The 18,048-nt window shown below is 37.4% G+C and overlaps 1 protein-coding gene and 1 long non-coding RNA gene across 5 annotated transcripts in view; one reads left to right on the top strand and one right to left on the bottom strand.

Moving 5' to 3' along the window:
* Positions 1 to 6,568: 6,568 nt before the first annotated feature.
* LOC118261815 (uncharacterized) overlaps positions 6,569 to 18,048 on the bottom strand; it is a 123,330-nt gene continuing 111,850 nt past the window's right edge. The window contains exon 5 of the long non-coding RNA XR_004782448.2: positions 6,569 to 6,638. This is a non-coding gene — a long non-coding RNA (uncharacterized LOC118261815). The remainder of the gene's footprint in view (positions 6,639 to 18,048) is intronic.
* Positions 7,225 to 18,048, top strand: part of LOC118282310 (uncharacterized) — a 122,098-nt gene continuing 111,274 nt past the window's right edge. For 3 of the 4 annotated variants that reach the window (XM_035572706.2, XM_035603529.2, XM_035603454.2), the window contains exon 1: positions 7,225 to 7,871. In XM_035572706.2, the coding sequence (XP_035428599.2) occupies positions 7,394 to 7,871 (478 nt within the window). In that variant the 5' untranslated portion in view covers positions 7,225 to 7,393. The remainder of the gene's footprint in view (positions 7,872 to 18,048) is intronic. The other variant, XM_035603373.2, reaches the window with a different exon arrangement.

The following is an 18,048-nucleotide window of genomic DNA, read 5'->3' as shown; positions in this document are numbered from 1 at the left end:
TTTTACTTGCGCAGTTTGCTTAAGCCTAGTTTAAAACAGAACATTTATTATTTCAATCACCGTACGTCCAAAGACTAATCTATCAATGGATAGAAGAATACTGACGTGTAGCGGGTTGATTCCCGTACGGAGCAACTCTTTGTGTTATCCACAAATTGTTGTTTCGGGTCTGGGTTTCGTGTGTATGTGAACTTGTATGTTTGTAAACGATCTCACGACACAGGAAAAAATCCTAGTGTGGAGTGACGTTTTCATAAAAAAAAAGAAAAAAGTAAAATACTTTTTAGTAATAATCTTCGCTGCATTTTTAGTTTGGTAGTTAAATTAAATTATTAATAGGTCCAACAATTCTATTTAATCTAACAAAAAACAAAGCTAAATCACAATAGTTGTTAGCTGGAACTCGATAATCCTATTGACTTAGCCACTTGGTACATTGGATGATAAATTATATTAAAGCGAAGTTATAGAGAGTTGCACAAGTGGTGCAGGGTGTAGTTACACTTACACTGTTTGATCTGCAAGCTGATTGCTTTACACAAGTGCATTAGTCCTGCGAGCTCCGTTAAGGGGATGAGGTAGATCTGAACTATCCACTTATTAGGCTTAGGTTTATAGACCCTAGAACCAATTTGTGTTGCGTTTATTTTGTTAGTTAACAGTTTAGTTTGTAACACTTTTTGCTTTGAATAGCGGCAGTTTATTAATTAAAGATGCAATTCCCGCTTGGCGTAGTTAAATTTTATAATACGTTTTGCTTTTAACGGCTTATTAACGTCTTTGACTAGTGGGATTATTTTAGATTTAGGACAGTGTGTTGTTTGTGTTTTATAAAAATCACTGTGCTAGAAAGTACTATTTATTTACCTCCATACACCTCCATTATCCTACACCGTAATGTGAGTATACCAATTGAAGATAAAAGATTTAACAAATAAACAGGAGAATGCTGTCAAGTACAATATCTGGGGGCACGGCAGTGCCCCCGCCAAGTCGAGCAAAAAAAGCGGCACGGCCGTACCATCCTTTTCTCGAAGCAATTCGGGCCTTTTTCGACCCCCTATAATTCGGTTGTGGATAAAGCAAGAAACCTGAATCTTCAGTAACTAATCCGGCATTGTATAAACACGGAATATTTAAAATTTCAGTCAATTTGAACCAGTAGTTTAAGAATGACAACTTGTTAAAGTTTCTAAATTTTGTCACTCACTGACTCACCGATCATCAAAAGTCCAAGACACTTCTAGCAGACTTAGAAGCTTCATATTTGGAATACATATAGAGTTTAGTGTCTTAATCATGGGAAAACTTAAATATTTTGTAATTTCGGTCCAGTTTTCCAAATACACCAACTGCATCAATAACTTTGTAATCCCATATAAATATATGGGATTACAAAGTTATTTATGCAGTTGGTGGTTGGTGGTGGTTATAAATTTAATAGGTGTAGATAGGTACCTACCATATGAGGCAAGGGAGGGGGTATAGGGTGGGTAAGGGTGTGTTTAGCCCATGAAACTGAACAACATTATTACTTGTAAAATGGTCGACGTAATGAAAAACACATGATTGGACATGTCTTGAAGTACGAAAATCTAATAAAACAATATATTATAATTTAAATCTGTTATATATAAATTATTAGCGCGACTAGCCTCCTTACAGACAGACTGGCCTCTATTTTACTCTATGACTGACAAGCAAAATATACGCCAAAATGACAGAACAATGAAATGTGAATGCCTTCGAGCGAGCGGCAGCCGCACGCATACGTGCGAGCGTCCCCATGCTGTTCGGATGTGCCTCGAAACCTAACCTATAAGTTTGCGATTTTCATTTATAATTTCGATTGATAAATGAAAATCGCAAACTTATAGGTTAGGTTTCGAGGCATTTACGACTTTATTAATTACATTTACGACTAAAAGGCTTGCTCATTAGTTTACTGATATTATTTGCTTACGATTGGGATGTTGTTTGGTTAATTTTAAGGAACTTACATAAATACCTTAGTCTTCAAATATAATTACTTAATAGTGTCGGTCGAAATAACGAGACCAAAGTTACGTTTAAGTATTAATTGTATTCTTACATCTTGCATATCTACCAGTACTAGTAGTCGCAATGGATTCGGAAATACTGTATGTGAATGACCATCCATGCCCACACCGGATTGTCCGTATACCTGGTGATGGTTCGTGTCTATTTCATTCTTTGTCATTCTCTATGTATGGGAATACTGAGTCGTCGTATGAGATTAGACTTGCTATAGTGGAGTATGTGGTAGCGCATTGGGACGAAAAAGAGGAAGACTACATATAAAAATAAGAAAACATCATAAGACCCTTAACAAAATTCGTTAGAAGTAGATGGTATCAAAAAGAAAGGCTCTACAAAAAGAAGTGAGATCCCATCAAAAACATCCTGTAAAAAACCCAAGTCTCGCAGCTCAGTCTTTCTACCGTCAAAAGTTGTGAGATCCATGTAATACCAAGTCGGTTAATCTATTTAGTGTCTACTTGAAGGACCTTCTGTCTTAAGTTATTACATAAGTTATTATCATGCCAATATTAAAAATATTTAACGTTTTAAACAAATAGATCGACTTGGACATCGCATGAAAACAAAATGAATATTACAATATTATATTAGATTCTTTAGTCTCTCGCGCCTCACGCGATTGAAACTCTCGTTCCTGTTGGTCGCTGGCCCGTCGTGCTGTGTAGTGTGATACATACTAATAATCAAATCAAGCGATGTCCAAGTCGATCTATTTGTTTAAAACGTTAAATATTTTTAATATTGGCATGATAATAACTTATGTAATAACTTAAGACAGAAGGTCCTTCAAGTAGACACTAAATAGATTAACCGACTTGGTATTACATGGATCTCACAACTTTTGACGGTAGAAAGACTGAGCTGCGAGACTTGGGTTTTTTACAGGATGTTTTTGATGGGATTATTTCCTACTTAGGGGGAAAGGTAAATTGTAAAGTGCGCACGTAACAGCCTTTGTATCTAAATTAATTATTATGTTATCGGCTTACTCACGTAACGTTTTGACGAGGAACTCGACTAGTTTCAAGCCATGCTAGAGGCTCATACTCATGAGCAGCATTACGCAACACACGACGCGGCGATTGTCGCACTGCTACTGGCGATTCGAGCTACGCGCCCATCGCGCCCTCTGCCTGGAATCGCGCGTACTATCCGGCGCGCGCGACGATGTTGGCTCGTTAGACTCGCTCGCCGGCGGCTGCGCAGGTGTTGGGTTCGATTCTCGGGTCGACGCAAAAACGGTGTCACATACGCTAAATGCAATACGCGCGATTCCAGGCAGAGGGCGCGATGGGCGCGTAGCTCGAATCGCCAGTAGCAGTGCGACAATCGCCGCGTCGTGTGTCGCGTAATGCTGCTCATGAGTATGAGCCTCTAGCATGGCTTGAAACTAGTCGAGTTCCTCGTCAAAACGTTACGTGAGTAAGCCGATAACATAATAATTAATTTAGTATGTCTCACGAAAGTTACAATAAAATCAGCCTTTGTATCTCTCTGCTAACCATTTATCATAAACAGACACCGCCCAGTTACGGCCCCGATTTGTTTCAATTCGATTTCTATAATTGCTTTCTGGCCTTAAAACAAACGGTCCGTATAACTCTAAGTATAAACCTATAGATTAAATAAGTACGTCGCTACGTACCGACTCTATTTTTCAAATCGCCTTTGTAAAAGAGCGAGCCTTTGAATTTATAATAATATTATTCCGATTCTACAATTATATTACAAGTACCTACTGTCGATATTTCTACTTTGTTATAAAGGCTACATTTGGTCTTGTAGTCGAGAGTTATATTTTTTTCTATTTCCTACAGATTTTAAAATTCCCGGTAGTAGATAAACTGTACAGCGCTCATTTCCAAAAACCGTCAAAAATGCAGTTTTCGGAACGAAAAAGGTGTGAAAATATCTCAATTGTAGTACTTCAAATACTCAAAAATATTTTATTCGAAATTCTTTTCGATAGTGCCTTCGCTCTCCATAGTTATTTGGCCAATAAAGTTAAAATTCTCGCGTGCGAAGGGCACTAGAACAGAATCAAGTGGTGTCTTTGTGCCATTACACTCGGCGTAGTATTCCACATTCTAAAACCGTCCACAAAGGCCGGCTTTCGAACACGTTACGTTATTTCGAACGATTTTTCAATTTCACTCATTCGCCTTCGCGAAGAGACGTCGAAGTGGAAACTTATGTCACATTTATCTGACTCTCGTACTTCGGACGTTTGAATGAAATCATCTCGATGAACTTTTTGAGCCAATATACAATTCCTTATTAAATTTTTTCATTCCAATATTGTTCTAAATGTATCTTGCATACGTACTTATATCTGTATGTTTACTGCTGGGCTATGGGCATTCTCTACAAATTACGAGTTTGCTGTATGTAATCTCCAGTCTTGACAGGCGGGTTGGAGATCGCACTTTTAAAAGATCAGGTTTACCAGAGAGTGCTACTACTACCCGATCCCTATTAAATGTGAAGTTCTCTAATCGGTTCTTATGACAACCGCAAGAATAGAGGCGGTTACAAACGTAGGTAAGATGCTAGAACCATCGCCACGCAGCTATCAACAATATCCCACAATATTTACTTTATAATTACGAAAACACACACGAACAATACAATAAATTAATCTTTGTACACAAAACTGATAATAAAATAGTGCAAAATACATTACATTGTTGTATATTTATGTGGGATGTTGTCACAAAAGCTACTAGCGAAAAGCTACGGATCAACGTAATTACAGCCTCCCGGCTTACTTGCATAGCACTTAGCTGTATCTAGCCAATAAGTATTCAATGTGGCTTTATGCAGAATTAAGCATATCGGTCCAATATTGCAAGGTTTCCATGGGCAGTGCTAATGGATTACCATTAAGTCATCCATCGGTTCATTTGGCCCAGATAACACCTAAGAAAAAATAGCTAGTAGTAAGGGTTTATATGTTTGTGATATTGTACTCGTATGTTTGTAAACACCCCCATGATACAGGAGAAAGTCCTATAAAATCCTTTTATTTTAAAGAAGAAAGAAAAACAATCAAAATTTACTGATCCTAATCTGCCTAATCACCTCATGTACGTAAAATCATCACTCAATCGATATCAAAAACGTAACGGTTCAATTAAGTAAAATCATCACTCAATCGATTTAAAAAATTTGTTGCAAACGTAACGGAATGAATATATCATTAGAAAATTTCTTTAAACTGAGTTTCGATATCGCAAACAGAGGAAAAGAAGGACATTAAACCAGCAAATAAAGAAAACAAAACTGATGTTACGTAGTCCTCAGTTAATCCCAAGTGTGACAATAAACAGTAAAGAAAAAAAAAAGTAAACTGAGAACTCAACCTACGCTACTTCTAATTAACACCAACAGTTTCTGTAAGTCGGTCAGTTAATAAAAGAACAACATATAATTCGTATCATAAATCCCACACACTATGAAAGTCCATTAAAATCAACATTTCATCATCATATCTCATAACAATCATAATAATTTATTTTCAACGTGCGAAACCGAACAACGCGTCGAAGTTATATTGCACATATTTTCGGAGGAACTTAAAATTGCTATTACAAAGAGGCATTCAGATATGGAAGCGGAATAATTAATATATAACAGTTATTCACTCGCAGGTATGCAAACAATTGCATTGTGCGGATATATTCCGGTGTTCTGACGCCTCGCCTGTGTAGCCCGCTGCTAGAGTAGCCACACCTCGGCCGCTCGCCGTGCGGTGCATTTCACCGAAGTCAGCGAGTTGCCCGCCTGCACTCGCCCGCTGTAACTAAGGCCGAGCTGCGATTGTTTACCTTGTTCACTTTAATTTTCCTAACGAATTGTTTAGTCTGCTACTCAATTTCAAGTTCATGCTTCTGCCGCTTAAAACTTTTCCTGTTTCTGTTTTGAGCACATTATATGTAGAAATATGCTACCTTCTTAACATATACGTCCAAATATTTATGTATGTATAATTAAGCTTGAATACAACATAATTACAAAGTTGAGATGATTTTAAAATAATTACAAAATTTTCATTCCCACGGACCTTTTCATTTAATAAATTGCTTTCCATGGAAATACATTTCAATTACAGAAAATGGCAAGTTTTATTACGTAAACATTTGTATACAGGGCTTTATACATTTCACATGCAATCGGGTACTTTTGAAATGTCGAGAGGTCTATTGAAAGAGTAATTGATACTTAAAGAACGCTGCGGCGGGGCACTCTCATTTGATACAAGTTGGTTATTTTATACGTACCTACTGATGCTGTATTGACTCTTTGTAGGGCACGGTCCATTGGCTAGTTCTAGGCAATTACGGCTTAAAAACTTACGTAGGTAGGTACTTACTTTGTAATGTAATAATTTCATTTAAAACGTAAAGTTATCCCTCTAAAAATAGCCTGAGCACCAAATTGTTAGAAATGTTAGAATTCCTATATAAATAGGTAAATCTATTAGGACTAAAAGTAAATATCATGTAAATATGTACAAATATTTATTTTACTATAATTAGTGAACGATCCATAAATGTCGTCGTCCGCCTCGGGTTTACCTGTAAACAAAAAAAGAAATATTCAGTAAATAGATAACTAACAAACATTTCTATCGAAAAAGAACCTAAGAAAATTTAATTCAGAAAACATTTGAGGAAAATGATTATTGTATTCGTGGGATTTACAAGCAAGATTTAAATTAAATTGTGTTCAAATGCGATAGTTGAGGTACCAAACTTGTGGTTACAATGACTAGAAGTGCGGCGGTCAGCTGTATTCTGAGCTGCCCGTGGCGTCGCTTTCTCTTTCAATGTTGACAAGCATCTGTAAACACGCGGCACAGGCGTGCGACTCACACTATTTATTTACATCGCACGATATACGAGCGCGACTTATTGTTCTCTAGCTAGGGATACTCCGCCAGTGCTCACATTGCCGTCAACCCAACGAGAAGTGATTAGAAAATTAGAAAACCATACGCGACGTTAAATTTAAAATATACACTACATCAGACGTTACTTCTAACGTAATAAGAAAAAAAAAATTAAAAAAAAATTTTGGTTAACATTTTTATTTATGAGCCCAATTAATGAGCGCGCGCGGTGCTCAATGTTTATAGCATGGCAAGTGGGAAATCGTCTCGGTGGTGTGTGTGGATGGTCGGCGTAACGCTGGCGGGCCCCAACGAGGCGGCGGGCGGCGACGATCGATAGGGCGGGCGCGGCGCTGCAGTCGGCATACACCGCCGCCTGACGCCTGCCGTCCTAGCCTTCCGACACTTTAGCGACCGCTCGCGTCGCGATAACTCGCGACGATGCGCGGCGACCGCGCCGCGCGCGACACGCGCCACAATAAAGATCACGAAAACTTAAAATCATCACTGAAAAAGGGCACCAAATCTAAAAAGCACCGAGTTATATTCGATGAGAGCGCTAACGAATTTTTTGAAGCTGATTACATTATCGTCGTGCGCGATGAATGTGGATACTCTGATGAGGGTGAAGGCGAAGAATGTTCGGGTTGTGGCGCGTGCGAGCGGTACCAAGAGCCGGAGCCGGGCGCGCTCAGCCCACCAGAAGGCTACAAAGACATGGGCCTCTTCAACCGCGATGGAACTTTGCGCGAGCAAGCTTGGTGGGAAGCCGGGGACGTGCTGCTGGTGGGCGAACGCTCGGGAACGGTGTTCACGCCGCAGCACCTGCAGCTGTTGCGGCGGCTCCAGCGCGAGAGGATGCTGCGCTCCACCATCTGTGCTGACTGTGACGCACACGCCGCTCTGCACCAGCCTCTAGGTGAGTCACCCTGCCTTGTCCTTGCCAAGGACGAACAGCTCCTGTCGGCCTTGTGTCGCTGACATCTCAAGTTTCACGTCTTACGACGCTGAGCGACGACACAGTTCTTCATATTTACCGCTGGTGTACACGTTCTGCCATCATGACCGATAAACAAGTGAAACCCTACGACTATCGACGTTTCCAGTGTTCCATAGATGCTATTTTATTTATCCTTTTACTCCTCATTATCATGTTACACGTATACAATTGCAAAGTCAGTAAGTTAATAACAAAAAATAAATAACACGTATATTGTCACTTGTAATGTAATTTTCTAAACCTGCGATTGCCTAAGTTGTTCTGCCGAGCGAAATGACATTGTCAATTTAGTGATTATGATGATAGAACCGCTATCATTTTAATTACATGTAGCAGTAGCGAACTGGGTACTTGTTATATAACAATGAAGCGCTTAAACTGAATTGACAACAATTTAGATCGTTATTAGAACAAGTGACGTAACTGGTGTCAGGTTTCAAAACAACGGGGGCCCTATTGTGCTCACCCAAAGCAAGAGCACTCATTGCTTCGCTTTTTTTAAACGAGAACGTTTTTACGGTCGAGCTAAGACGCTCGGCGGTACCACCAAAACTGTATTGATTACTCACAAAGTCACCGCTTGACAATCAGTCGACAATAAAAACATAAAATGTCGTTCAACTGCCAAAAACAGCTCGCGATAGCAGAAAACAATTTCATACTCTGTTAGGTCTGAGGTAGTTGGCCTGATAATACGTTTAATCAATGACTCCGACTTGCCCTGAAATAAATTACACACGTATTTTGCGTATTACATAAAAAGTAAGGGAATTACAGATAACAAGAACGGTTTATATATAAATTCCTTTGGTTTTCTTACTCAGAGTCTTCGAAGATTAGGTATTGTCAGAATAAAAGTAAGCTAGAATTCCGAACGACTAACGATACACGAAACTAAACATCAATTTACGTAAAAAGTGCCCAAACGATATTTACGAAAACACATAATAGTAAACTACATATCATTAAGATACTATTAAATCAAATCATACCTCAGATTCGTAACTTAAATTTGAGATATTATTCCATACAAACTCCATGATCACAAAAACATACAAGATATAAACATACTTAATTGGCACATAATATAATTCAGTCATAAAATAAATCGACTGAAGTTTTCAATAAAGGTATTTCTAATTCTATCACAAACTACATAAAACTCTTATAGGAGAGTTAACGCATTCCCAGTTTTAACTAGAATCGAAATACTTACTTGACGCTAATTCATAAATAAATGCTTTCAAGTACATGAAAACAGCAGGGTTTGCATAATTGTTGTCAAACCTTTTGTCTCCAATCTAAATATGTACGACATTCAGGCCTACCTCGTGTAGGCGTCCTATAGTTCTTTATGCTATACCTGCTTAGTTTGTTTAGCCAGTTTTTATGCATAGTGAGCTCCAAAGGACTGTGTTCATTATGCGAAACATACCGCGGCTCCTAATGAATAGGGTAACATTTTCTGCCTAGGAACAAAATAAAACTCTTAGATGAATTTCAAACTATCCTGAAAAAACATTTAAACTATTTCTCTTAGCAAAACATCAGCATCTAACAGTGCCAGTCATAATATAAATATACATTTCAAAACATCAACAATATCAATAACTTTATTGTTTCTAAAACTATAAATTGCTAGCTAAACATGGCGGTGTCAAATTGCAATAACTTCCTATTCCTTAGTATATAGGTACCTAACAAAATTTTGAAGTCTCCTTATCTACATAACCTGACAAGCAACAAGGACAAATTGTAAAAAAAATCTAATTACTTCAAAATCCTAGCCATATACTAAAAACACTTATACTTTCTTTCAAAGTTACAAAACCTTTATGACCATTTTCAGCAACCACCCCTAAACCACCTCTTAACTAAGAAAAGTTACCTAGCATGAGGAAACATTTAACCTAACCCCTTAAATGTCCCGTTACCTTAAAATTTAAGAGAAGTTGTTGAAAGCCTCTATTTAATCAATAAAGAGACACGGAAATTATATCATAAGCATTCCAAAAAGTAACAATAAAACAGCTAACTTCGCACAATATACCTAGCACGTTTAAAAACCGATCTGAGCAATCGGCCGGCAGACACTATCAGTAGAAGAGCACTTGACTAAATAATTGGTCCACACGTTGGTGTCATGTGCATAGAGTCGGCGGTAAACGCTAGCGCCCCGGCAACATGTACAACCAATCTATTGCAATTACCTTTGATTGCTCGCACTACCACTGGACACTGGTATTATGCAAGTCTCAATTTATATTCCCCAAGATGTTTGTAAATGTTTGTCGGTATTGTTTTATAAATATTACGCTCACAACCACCGACGGTTATTGTACACGAAATATTTGGAATAACTTTTGCATGTTAATAAAACTTAGACGTTGAACTACTCTTCATTCAAACAATTACACATTGTAAAATCATCTTCATCACTTCTATATAACGCAATGTTCACAGGAACACACATATAAAATTGGATTAGTATAGATTTAATTAAGTGAACAAAATGACAAACAATGAAGGCTTTACTACGACTAGAATGACACGTACTTAATTTCAATAAATCAAAAGTAATTAGCGAACCTCTAACAAATCTAGTAATGCATTCCGATCGAACGGACGTTTGAATTTGAGCGCACCACAAATGGTTAAGTATGCCTCGATTCAGATCGAGTTCAATATGAAAGTTATAATTAAAATTTAACTACGATGTTAACATAAATTGGGACGTCGGCGGTAATAATATTTGATTAATTCGCTCGGTTATAACAGAATTTTAAATAACGCGTGGTGAATATAACGAGCTTTGCCACAATGATGAGCAAATATTTTATAAAAACTTGACTCATAATATAATATCTAGATATGATACAATACATGTCGATTAACTGAATAAACGAGATCAAAAGTCATCGACTCCTTTATGGAATGTAATGCAATATTACAAGATTTCCAAGATGTCGTAGGCGGAGGTGTAGTACTAGCACTCCCACTGCCCCTTATTACTAACCACTATTACATATTAGTTAATATGTGTACCAACAGACGAGTGTGTAGGCACACTGGTCACAAAAAACAAAAATATTTTTTTCTCTCAATCGTGAAATAAAAGTTTTACATTCGCACTATTTGAATACGGGCTAATTGGTGTTAGGAAAAACAATGACGACAGGAAGGTATCAGCTGTTACACATTCGATGGCCATACGGAACAAATATTTGCACGTTCGACAGGTAGTTGTTCCGGTTTAGGAATAGATTAGATTTTATATCGCACTAGCACTAACAGCACTCGCGTAAAGCCCTATCCTTAGTGCATCACACGAACATATTTCTGAAGAGTTTAAAATACGATTACCCTATACGAAACAACGAATAGAAGACTAAAAGAGTCTATTACTCAGCTCTTGTTTTCAACCTTTGTGGAGTTACGTCAGAAAAGCTTGTTATGCATATACGTATTACACGATCCTAAGTCGCAAAGAGCATTCTTTCCAATGCATAAGATGCCCTAAGTATCTCAATCGTTTAACTCAACGAGCGTCTTTTATACGATAAAACAACTAGAAATGGAAAAGCCAAAGGCTCCTATTATAATTATTCTGAATCGGAATTCTAACTGCACAAATAATAAAAGTTTTGCAGACGACATCCCTTTTATATTTATAAATAAATTTAATCAAATAAAGAAAGGCTGCATTGTCGTTTGTAGTCGCATCATTACTTAGCATAAAGTTTCCTCTGAGTTCCTTTGTAGAAGTATTTTCAGAGAAATATTAAAGGTGAATCGAATTATTAATATCAAATAGGTTTGTCCTTAGGTTACAATTACTTTCCAATGTTGAAGGCTATTAATATAATTGAAAGAAAGAAATGTAAATAAAATAAAAATCCAAATACACAATTATATAAACGATCGCGAGAAAACACAATAATAACTTCACAAAGCAATACATCAACCGAAGAACATTACGTATGTAAGTAGGACGCTGCACTAGTTTTGACCTGGCTGAAGTACAAACAATTTCGGTAACGAACATTTAATTAATACGTTTTCACAGCACGTGAGAGCTATTGTTGGAAGAACACGTATACTTTAGAAAATGACAACTTTGCAACTGATATATTGTATTTAATATAATATTAAAAGAGTTCTAATTAAAGAAGAAATAAAAACTAGACATTCCCTTTCAATGGTCGGGATCCCAATTTAATATTTATTATTGGTACTTCAGTGTTACAATGAATTTAAAAAAATATACGCTTATTTAATATTCAAGTAATGAAACAATTAACTTTGATTTCATACTTCAACAGAAACTGACATTTTCATTGCTTATTACAATGAATCACTTAAATTGTAATAAAGAATAACTAAACTGATTCCACAAATTCTTTATTGCGATTTTCCATTAATGACCGAAGAGCGAAGGTAGTTCATAAATAGAGATGAATCGAAAAAAAAAAGAGAACCAAATATCAAACTAAGCGATCGTCCGCGTGGTCAACTCAACTACTTTGGAATATAAACGATTTCAGCTTGTTATCGAATATGGTTTGGTTTATTAATCTAGAGTACCAGTACCACTTGACTATCCCACTCCAGACAGCCAGACTTTAATGACGGTTTAGTACAGCCAGGATTTAAAATTGGAAAATCATATCGAATGGCCAATCGCGCAAAACAAAACAATTTGTAAACTAAACGACAATTTTGATTGGATTTGGCTTATTCCATTTTTAGCCAATGAACCTGACTGGTAGTTGTTCGAACACTTTTATTGGCAAAAGTTTGAAGGTTCTTTTTCTGCAACACTTAATAGTCGTTTTAACCGTTTTACTGGGTTCGGAGTCATTAAACAATCCTCATTGAGTTTTCATACTCGCTCGTTTCCCGAAACTTGTTATTTGAGGAAATTTTTTTTTTTTTTTAGCTAATTTGAATTTGGCAGCAATGGAGTTCTCAATTATAATATACATATAATATGTCTTATTGTAACCTAGATACGAGTCGTACACAAGTCGTGTACAGAAGAGAAAAAATTGTAGAAGCTACTTTACATTTGTAAAGTTTATGTAGAAAAGGAGTAATTTTAAGTTCGTTCACCGTATATATGTCATAGTTGTCCATTCATTTTCAGGTCACCCGCGGTTAATGTTTCTCTTATTTTCAGATTTCAGCAAGCACACAACAGCGGCAGTCTCTCATTTATTATTTCTACGTAATACAATCAGATTTATTTTTAACCGACTTCAAAAAAAGGAGGAGGTTCTCAATTCGACCGTATTTTTTTTTATGTTAATCGATATCTCCGGCAGTAATAGACCGATTTGAGAAATTCTTTTTGTGTTTGAAAGAGTACGATGTCAGTGTGGTCCCGACACCGACTCCAGAAATAACAATAATTGTACCTACTTACATTATAATGTGTGTGATGAGTTAGTAAAGTTAGTTGATCTATTAAGTTGTTGATAAATACGCAATTATTTCTTTTACTTTTTAGTGCATATTAATTTGTTTTGGAATATTTATGTTTTGAAGTCGGTTTTTTTTTGTTAAAATTGTTTTTTATACGTCAAAAACACAATAAGAACAATTCTTTTCTGAATGAAAACGCATTAAAACAAATGTAGAAAATAAATTCGGAAGTATTGAATTAAAATTTTCAGAACAAGATATTGGCCGTCGGTTACGTATTTTACGTGGAATTTTCATTTTATTGAAGATTATAGTGTTATAATTGATTTAAGTATTGCTCAACACAAAATAAACGTGAGGCGAGGAGCGTTAACGTTACCTGGAAGTTGTGGTTTAAAATTAAAATGTTATTTATTTAAGCTTAAGTAAGTAAGTAGATATTATGAATTTATCGTACATCGGCGGCTTTAACGTCATGGGCATTAACTACCTATCTTCTTAAGGGTGGAGACTTAACGAAAATTATTAATAGTACATATATTAAAAAAGATTACCAAGTAGCGAGGTACCAATGTATAAATCGTCAAGCAGAGGAACAAGCCAGTTCTCTAGTGTTCAGCTGTGTTTGTGACAGCTCTGTACATCTCGACATAAATAATTATATACTGCGACCCCTGACTCCCACACTCGCACAGACCTAGAGAAATAGAACGCCAAATACGTCGCCACATAGGAACATCTATCATATCAGTTTTGTCTACCTTTGTTATGGTATAAGCCGGTAAACGAGCAGACCTGATAGTAAGCAATCGCCGCCGCTAATGGACATCCGAAACGCTAGATGCGTTACGAGCGGGGCCTTTTGGGGGTTAGACATTTAAGGATTGTTGGGGAATCGCGGATTGAGAAGATTGGGTTATTGGGCCTCCGGTAACTTCACTCACACAACGAAAGACAACGAAAGCGTTGTTTCACGTTTTCACATTTTCTGTGAGGCCGTGGTATAACTCCGGTAGTGCCGGTCCATTCGTCCCGAAGCATGGTACTCCCACACTTAAAAAGTGTATGAGTACTGGTTACTTTGGGGGTTAGTTTTTTGCATTGATATTGCAAATTTAAGGATTATTGGAGAATCGCAGATTGGGAAGACTAATTGGAAAATTTCACGTTTTCTGTGAGGCCGTGGTATAACGTCTATAGAACCGGCCCATTTGTGGCGAAACATAGCTCTCCCACACTTAAAAACTTAATTAACAACCTTAGATAAGTACGTATAGCAATGGAACTCCTCATTTGAGATATGTACATAATTATTTGTTAAATACTATCGATAGTACACTATTAATAACATTATAATACGTGACAAAAATAGGATTAAATATCATAACAAAATCATGAGCATGAGTAACCACAAAAATGTTTGAAAGAAAAATGAATAGAAAAATGGAGAATACTTTATTGCATCGTATTTTACAGAAACTTGAGCTAACGTTAATACGCTGCAGAGTCCGAGAGGTCAAAGATAATGCGATACATACGATAAACAACAAGAATGAAGAGAGATTTTTCCCTGGTAATAAACTGGAACAATCTGTTTATTGACTAGAATATAAGTTTAAAAAAAATATTAAAATTTTAGTTACTTGTACTGCGTCGTAAATGTTAAATTAAATGTTTGGATTTAGTGACTAGATAACTTCTACACCAAACTATAAAGATCAGAAAACGCACTAGTTGTTACTATTAGGCAAATAACGTGTTACAGTGTTAACATAAACGTTTCGGAATAACTATTAAAGTATTCTAAAATATCATCCGTGAAGTAAATTCGCCGACAATTTAATTATGACGAGCGGCGCGGCGGTGACGGCTCGTGGTTCGACGGCATCGCTAGTATGTTTATAAAATTACACCTCGTACGTCTATCTCCGGTCTAGTCACGGTGCACTCACATCACAGACACACTCGGAACAACTACCTGTAGATCGTATAATTACTTATGCAGTGAACTCCTATAGAAAATTTTAACAGATGAAGATGAATGATTAATAATGATCCTACAAGAACTTAGGGGATGTCGAGTTCATTTATAAAAAAAAAACATAATTTTGATAACGACTTTAAACCGAATAGCAAACATCTTAATCGATCTGTACAGTCACGCATACTTGGATACCTATATGAGATTAAAATGTAACAAGAAATAAAGGCCATAATATATTTTTTTCTCACCGAATCACAGCATGTAGGTGGTAATTTTCACTAAAGGGGATGGATTCCCTTTACTATACACCTATACTCGCCTCCCGTTTTACTACTAATTTGAAATCGATACCGTCCGGACCAGATTGGGCTGAACATGGCGGTTTGGGACGAACAAAACATTACCTACATAAATTGCGACATCAATGAACAAAATGCTTTTTTCTATTACCCAACGAACGAGCAGATTTACATAATAAACTTTTTTCTAAATGACAGCATGTCAAATACAAGCGATGGTAGTGCACAAAGGCTTGTCAAATGCTTGCTTTGAAATTGCCATCATAGCACTTTTATCTCGCTGTGTGAACAGTTAGTTGATCGATTATTCGAGCCCAGGTGAACGTTGTTGCCTCATAAATCCTTCATTTAACGTCTACTGTGTTAGGCAGCTTAAATTATAAGACAGGGTTGGCCGGAACATTAACTTTACAAGTCAATGTTAACGAATTTACCTCCAATCAAGTTGTGTTTTGGAGAAAATATTATGAAACACGTTGATGTTAAAGAAATGTTCCTGATAAAATAACATCTCACCTTATCTATCCACCTCAGACAACAACCTCTGGGCTCGATGTCATTGCAGCGGTAAGTCCCCTCTTTGAGGAGTGGCTAGAGAGGCGCCATGGCGTCCTCACCTACCGCCTGACGCAGGTGCTTACCGGACATGGGAGTTTCGGTAGGTTCCTGTTTTTGATTGGGCGGGAGGAAACGCCCGGGTGTCATCACTGCGAAGACCGCCCGGAGGACACGATGGAACACACGGTTGCGGTCTGCCCTGCGTGGGCTGAGCACCGCCGTGCCCTCAGGGAAGTGATCGGCGACGGCGACCTCTCGCGTCCGGTTTGGTTCAGACCATGGTGCGGAGCGAGGGGGACTGGGATGCCGTCTCCTCCTTCTGCGAAGCAGTTATGCTAGCTAAGGAGGAGGCGGGACGCGTGAGGGAACGAACTTCCTCACGCCCTAGCCGACGCGAAAGACACTCCGGGCGTCGGGGATCGCGTGACGATCTCCGGCCACCGTAAGTGCGGGTCTGCGGACGGCGAGCAAGGGTAGCTCGCCGCCCGACCAGAACCAGACCCGTGCGTGCGGCGCGTTGCGTTCCGCGCGCGCCTCAAAGAGCCATCAGACCACCACAGATGGGGCCCAGTAGGGCTGATGCTTAATCCGGAGCTGCGGACTACCTAGCGGGTTTACCGGGGCTCCGGCTCGACAAGCAGGAGTAGGAACGGGGTGGTTTTTAGTCAGTAAGAGTCTGACACTCCCTCTCGCTTTGCCCTGGCGAGAGAAGTCATTGGAGGATTTTCCCCCCTGAAAAAAAAAAAAGACAACAACCTCGTGTATTCCTCGAAACTAAACTTTATATTATATTTTTTTCTTGGTCCTAGTATTTCAAATATAACATATCGTGACGTCTTAGTTTATTACTACCAGGTAATAAAACCAAGAAACGAATAAGTAGGACACGTACATCATCGATCATCTTTCTTCGTAAAATATTATTTTCTTCTGTTGTTTCATACTTTCTATAAACTTTAAAATATTGAAGAGAAACATAAAAGAATTTAAGAAGAATCAGACATTGTTTCACTAGTTTTAAATTCTATATAGTAAATATTATAAAAGCTGTATTTTTAATTAAAGTAAGTATCTGCATAAAATAAGATACAAGAAGTTATTTTGTTTATAGAGTACATGTAAAATTAATTAACAAATTTGAAAGGAAACATGTACAAAAAGCTGTTTCATTTGAATTCCGGATTCATTACTCAACATTAATTTACTCAAAAATGTACTCTTATTCAAGTTGCAAAACTACTTTTGAATGGACTCCTGTAAGTAAGGGAGACATCGCGAATATTCGTGGAGCATAAACTTAAATATAATTAAAATAACGTAACACTCGCATTCAAGAGAAATTAAATACACTTAGCAGTATTTAGCATCCCCGTGGTAACATGAAATGGTAAATAAAATAACGCGGTGAAATAACTCAGTTATTTGCGAAACGTAACTCACTTAGTGGAGTTATGTTTCGTGTTTACACGGTACAGCTCATTATTAGTGAAACTGTAACATTATGGAACATTCTGTAGAAGAACTCAAGAGGAGTTAAAATATAGGTGGTTTTGTTTGAATTAACATTGTCGGTTAGTATAATATTATTATCATCGGATAAGTAAAGTTTAAGCCTATTATTTACTGAGCCGTGCCATTGTTACAGCGGATTTACACTTTAAGCTGTTGATTTTCTGATACAAGCAAGCCAAATCTGTTCATTATTAATGATGTGTATCTGTACACCGTTCAGATAATCGATTGAAAGGGACTATAACATTAGAATGACATTAGCATGATAATCATTCCTTACCGTTAAACTGTAGCTAAAAAAATGAATAGTGTTAAAAAC

The sequence above is a fragment of the Spodoptera frugiperda genome, chromosome 25 (assembly GCF_023101765.2).
Source record: "Spodoptera frugiperda isolate SF20-4 chromosome 25, AGI-APGP_CSIRO_Sfru_2.0, whole genome shotgun sequence".
NCBI classification, from domain to species: Eukaryota; Metazoa; Arthropoda; class Insecta; order Lepidoptera; family Noctuidae; genus Spodoptera; species Spodoptera frugiperda.
This window is presented reverse-complemented; position numbering and strand designations above follow the sequence as displayed.